This window comes from Sinohyriopsis cumingii, chromosome 12 (genome assembly GCF_028554795.1).
Source record: "Sinohyriopsis cumingii isolate HCF-2022 chromosome 12, ASM2855479v2, whole genome shotgun sequence".
Classification (NCBI taxonomy): Eukaryota; Metazoa; Mollusca; class Bivalvia; order Unionida; family Unionidae; genus Sinohyriopsis; species Sinohyriopsis cumingii.
Genome location: NC_142972.1, coordinates 110,322,733 through 110,329,155, shown reverse-complemented (window position 1 = coordinate 110,329,155; position 6,423 = coordinate 110,322,733). Strand labels below are relative to the sequence as shown.

General features: G+C 36.5%; 1 protein-coding gene across 1 annotated transcript; it reads right to left on the bottom strand.

Annotated features, from left to right (window-relative positions):
• Nucleotides 1-3,237: 3,237 nt before the first annotated feature.
• Nucleotides 3,238-4,815, bottom strand: LOC149787249 (uncharacterized). The gene has a single exon (XM_089976075.1). The coding sequence runs from the start codon at nucleotides 4,813-4,815 to the stop codon at nucleotides 3,238-3,240; it is 1,578 nt and encodes a 525-aa protein (XP_089832201.1).
• Between the last annotated feature and the right edge of the window lie 1,608 nt (nucleotides 4,816-6,423).

Genomic DNA, 6,423 nt, shown 5'->3' with positions numbered 1-6,423 from the left:
TAACAATCATAGAGGTATCCTAGCTCATATCTCGGATGATCGTAACCCCGAACTATCTCATGTATGTGAAATCGCCTTCCGCTATCACCAAGATGAAAGGCAGGGCTATTTGGAAGAGAATAATTTATGTGCAACGTCGATGCTGTCTGACGAGAGTCTTGATGTAGGGTGCCGCTGTCAAACGAAGACTGAGAAAGAGAAGGAGATCGATAAAATGCGAGGTATGTTAACTGGATTTGTTTAACAAACCCCAACGCATGTTCTCAAGGACCCTCCCATGTGTAGGAAAGAGGCTTGTCGCTTTTCCCAAACGTCTTTGTCAGTTTTCGTCTTCTGTGTTGAATGAGTACTGGCTATGCTTTAAACGTAACATCCTTACCCATTAGCCTTCCACGTATCTCCTCATAAACACTTTTGACCGTATAAACCCATATTACCCTATAAACACGTTTGACCCTATAGAGGCTTCCGCGTGTTAAGTCGATGGAGAAATTGAACATAGAAACTCAAATACTTATCTAGATTAGCATGTATTAAGGTCGACTCGAACACTGATAATATGTCCCCGCCCTGTTAATGTCAGTCATTTGTAACACTACTGGTGCCATTGTTCCTCAGCGTCCAATGTCGTGGCGTCACCCATGTTAATTCCCCATTTGAGACTATACATTTTTAGATTTAAATACATGGAGTCCAGTAAGACATATATTGGGTTTAGCGCCATTTTGCACCGCATAATAGATGGGCTCCTGTGTGGTTTGTGAATAAAAGAGATGGTATGTATGTATGTATGTATGTATGTATGTATGTATGTATGCATGCATGTTTGTATGTATGCGTGCATATGGAGGTTGATGTCTGTTTGGATGGATGGTTAGATAAATGTGTGAAAGTGTGTATCAATGTATGGCATGCAATTCATTTTTCTGTCTTTATGTTTTACGAATAAACAATGGATGAATACATGAAACTGATGATGCTGATAGTAAATTAAGTGAACTATAGCAACTGGGCGTCGATCCACTTCGTTTAAATCCTCTTTAATGCGGAGTGAAGTGTATCCACAACTCATGGCTAGCGAATATGACACTGTACATGTATGCTTCATATTGATGAACTCGTGTTTTTCAGTTAAAATTCTTTATTAGTAGTTAGGTTCATCCCAGTCCAAGTATTAATATAGAATATACATATAAACAGAACACTCCACCATCACATAAAACACCTAAAATATAATCATAATTGTAACATTCAGAGAAGAATACATTTTCAAATTTCTATCCAAAATATTTGTACGGATTCCAGTGTTCTGGACTACATATAACTAATTTATCATACAGTCCTTTTTAATATTATGTCTATATGTTATCATATATTCTTTTTTTATTATTTCGATATATCTAAAAAGAAACCTTGCAAATACTTGCAGCAAGGAAATAACCTAAATAACTTTAACAAAACACTTATTATCTCATCTTTATTATCTGTGCTATAGTTTAAGGTTGGTTATTTTCACATGAACAAGTGGACACATGCCCTTGAGTCTGCAGTACTGTACAAGCACAGCTATCTGAAATTGTAATCTTGTGGAGAATACAAAATAAAGCACAGTATATTCAACCTTTAGTTTTAAAATATACTCGTGATTTAATCAGCAAAATCAAACTCTGACTTCCCTATCTAACCTATCGTTTCAGCCTGGCTCTGCTCGAAAGTTGTTTAACATGTTTTATAATCAGACAGCTGTGTTTACTGTATTAATCATAAAACTATAAGACAAAATTTATTTAAATCATGCGTGAATGCAGACGAGCCCAGAGTAAAAGCAAATACGATAATGATAGAGATGATAGTCTGTGCAAACTATGCGAGATGATAAATATGGTAGATATAGATGATACATTTTATTTATAATCCTATGTTTATATATTCAATTGCCTAAGAGATTTTTCAAGACGTATGTCTATACCCATACTGATATCTATCTATCAATATATCTATATATCTATCTATGGATAGTGGGTGTGTAATAACTAATGAGATCCATAATCTCGGGAAATATGTTCATTATGTGAAATAATACTTTGCATCATTAAATATAGTGAAATTAATGTAACGATAATGAAATGTATATTCTACAGTGTAACATTATAATTATGCTTTCTATGCACATTACGAATATGGTTTTTGTTGTCTTCCACAAACTTAAATTCTTCTAAAAATTATGAGTTTTGTCCATCCACAGATATTAATAACATTCATTCCCTGTCTCCTGAGAGTGGTGTTCTGGTGTAACGTTAAGCAGACACATCATTGTTGAGTCATTTTGTCAGTTTATCACTCATCTGGAAGAGATTTTGAATGTTTATGGCATAGGGCATTGTATTTAGCACATGACATAAAACGTTCACACAGAACAGCATTGATGGCACAGTAAGGTAACGGTGAGTTATATTTCTCCATTGCTAAAATCGGGTCTGAGCATTCATACAAGTACATGCTGCATAATCAACTCACACACACTTTGATCATTATGAACAGAGCAAAACAGAAATTGTATTTAATTTTTATTCAGACAAAGTTTAAGTAAGAGAAGGAGATCGATGAAGTACAATATATGTTAGCTGGACTTGGTTAAAAAACCAACGGCTCTTCTCCACTCCCATGTATCGGAAAGAGACTTGTCTGTTTTGCCCAGATATGGTTATCTTTCATGTTGTATGAGTACTGTATATGTTTTAAATCTAACATCCTTGTCCATTACCCTTCCACGTTTGATCCCATAAACAATTTTGACCTTAACAATCCATTTTACCCTTCCGCATGTTAAGTCTATTGAGGAATTTAACACAGAAATTCCCATATTTATATAGAGTAGAGAGTATTGAGGTCGACCCGAAAAATGTTACTATTCCCCTTCCCTACTAATTTCAGCCATTTGTAACACTTTTGCCATTTCTTCTCATTGTCCAGTTTCGTTACGTCACCTATGCTAATTCCCAGTCTGAGGCAAAAAATACATGGATGAAGCCGCTTTAGTCCAAAACGGCCCATGACACTACATTGGGTTTAACGCCATTTTGCACCTCACGATATGCTATAACTGGCCTCCTGTGAGGCTGTTGGAGGAAGGGCATGGTATGTATATATGTATGTATGTATGTACTCAAAAGCGAAGCAGAAAACTTTTAAGATTATCGTAGTTGCAAACTAGTATGCTATAAAGAATAGTATTCTTCATATCTCAAAAAGATAGACAGTATTCATCCTCACTTTCGTATTCGTAAAAAGTCCTTTGTATAGGTCCCAAAATGATTTCATTTCATTCGTATCAACAAATTCGCTTAGACTAAAGCAGATAAATTTGTCACCACCTGGGTTGAAACATATTCCAGTTGGATACGTGGGAATGCCTTCCTTGAAGACTTTGAGACTTTTGCCGTCTTGGGAAACTTGAATGATATTGTTAGATATTTTCCCCACAACATACACGTTGTCATCTTTATCAAGGGCAACACCTGATGCACTAACAAGTCCTTCAAGTCTTTTACGGTAGTAAACTGCCCCATCTATGCCAAAACAATGGAGAGAGTTGCCGCCTCGTATACATATATACAATAGAGTCTTGCGTGAATTAAGAGCAATATGTGTATAAGTTTCCCCATGGCCATCAAACTCATGGTATGACTTCTCCTTCCCATCTAACGTGACGAGACTCCAATAGAAACTTTGACCATCATCACACTGTCCAGACACAATAATCTGCTCTGGATTAACAGTAAGGATGCTGGAACACATTTGTCTGGTTTCGAAATGAACTTTAACTCTAAGATTACCATCACATACACTAAAGAGATAAACTGCCTTACGACTAGGGAACGATACTGCGACTTGATTGTCTCCAGTAATACAAATACTCGAAGCGTTGTAACAGCCTCCTGGCATAGAATATACAGTTCTGCACCTAGTGGATAAGTCAAACGTAAGACAGCTATCAAACTCTGTAAATATAATGCTACTTAGTGACATGTACACAGCATGGGTCCACTCACCCGAAACACTGATGTATAAAGCATCCACCAATTTTGCATTGTAACTTTTTAGAGGTTTCAGTTCTTCTGAGACAATGACCTCACGGTCCTTTCTTTTCACCTTTAAACCGACTATATGTCTTGTCGGGATTGCCAGCATCAGTTTCAAAATAGGGCTGATATCCAAATGCCATGTTAACGCTTCATTTTGAATTTTCGTTTGATCAATTTTATGTTTTAGACGAGATGTGTGGTGCTTTATTTTTTTCGTTAGAGCGTATTTCTGTTCATATGACCCATATTTGTCAACAGCGTCATAAATGACAGACGTATTTTTCATTGCAGCCTTTAAGGACTGGCAACTTTTGTACGTCTCTTGTATTTTGATGAGCTCTTTCTGGCAAATTTCCTGTGCATGTTGGTGCACCTTTCTCTCTAATTCATCAAAGGCATCATTTAGTTTTTTCCTTAAATCACATACTTGATCCATTATTCCCTGTGCCTGAGATTTTACGTTACTGGGATTTGTCAGATTTGATGCTAGTAACTTCGTCACGTCATCTTCACATGTTTTAATTCCTTGAATAATATGGGTTAGATCTTCTTTCTTCCTGCTGAAGGGATATGTATCACCATCATCAACACACACTAAGCAAGGCTGATCTTTTGCTCGTCTTTTACCTATGACGTGCACATCACAACGGAACTCTGCACCAAATTGTGTGACACTTTTTGGCTTGGTGATGAATTCATCTATGCTAATTATATTATGACCTTTCAACATTTTATGTTTACGATGGAATTTCGAACAGCCTGTACACATTGCTTCGTTACAATCAAAACAATACCCTTCAGCCTGAGAAAAAATATTTTCTGAATAACACACGTCACATGTTCTTTCTCCATCCCTTTTATCTTTGAACAACATATAAAGTATGAAGGTGCTTACCGGAAATGATGAAGCCGATGTTTCACCAGAATTTTCTTCTGGAAGACGGACCTCACTTTCACAAACTGGACATTTAAAATTTATATTCAATAGCGATTTGGAAACAGTTTTTAATATATGAGATTGTAGACAAACCTCGCAAAAGGAATGTGAACATGGAAGTTGTCTTGGCGACCTGAATAGATTCAAGCATAACGGGCAGTTCAGCTCCTCGTTCTCTATTACGTCTCGACTGACAAGAGCCTCATCTGAGGCAAGAGAATCTTCATTGATTGAAGCCATCGTGGAGGTTTTCTTAGTTATGTCTATTTTTTGCAGATTTGCAGATGCAGTAATTTTCTTCAGATGGTCTCTTTAAGTTTTCCAACCGTTTGGTGAATTATCAATGTAAGTCGAATGTCCACGTCCATCTCGATTAAAGGTAGGCCTGTTTATCTACGGTCGTCTGGTAAACAACAGTCATATGGCGTAAGGTCGTCGATAAGGCAGCTTAATATAGCTATTCATATCTTTGTTATCAACTGGTGAAATTGGTACGTGTCAAGTATCCTTGCTTAATTTTAACCGGTGATGGGTGAACCACAAGTCTCCATCTAGTTCTCTCTGGATATATTTTACAGTAGTTGTCTGTATCTTTGAAATTGCATTTTTGATCACACTTCGTGTTCAGCACAATAACTGGAAACTGAAACAAGTTTATGTCTAGATAAAGAAACCATATTCTTATTCGCTAACTAAAATTTCAGATCTTGTAAATTGGCAAGGAATATTTTGTGTAACAATGTCTGTCTGAAGAAATTGTATCATGTGTTTCAGATGATGAAGTAATTTTGTCATTTACGTCAGGTGATGAAGAACTCGTGTCAGATGAGGATAAAAATATGCTATTTATGTCAGATGAAGAAGAGAGGGAGAGACGGGTATCATACAACGAAAGAGAATTGTTCAACATAATTTTATGATTTCCTTACATTTTTAGCCCGAATTTATTCTCGTTGCAATATAATATTCAAGTATTTTTCTCACTAATTGAATGCTGAAGAATTTGATAGATAAATGATTTTCTTATTGACTTAATATAAAGCGTGTCTGCTAAACAAGACGGGACTATCGCGTCCATCGGCTGACTATGTCTGCATGTCTGTCTATGCCTTCCCTACCGCTTCAGCGGTTGTGACTTGGTTTGTGTGCTCGTGTGGTGCTTGTCAGAGGGTATCTTGCTAAACGTCAATGAATTGGTGCTCATTTGAATGCAACAGTTACTGAATTTTTTTAAACTTACTTTTGTTTAACTTTATATTACTTAAAAGTGTGCTGCACGATCGTTCGTTGACGCATGCACACAAAATCGACCTCTTTCAGCTCTGAGTCTAGAATGGAAATAATTGGTGCTAGATAGTTGTGGTATACAAATAGTATACAATGGAAAATAAAGCCAGAGTT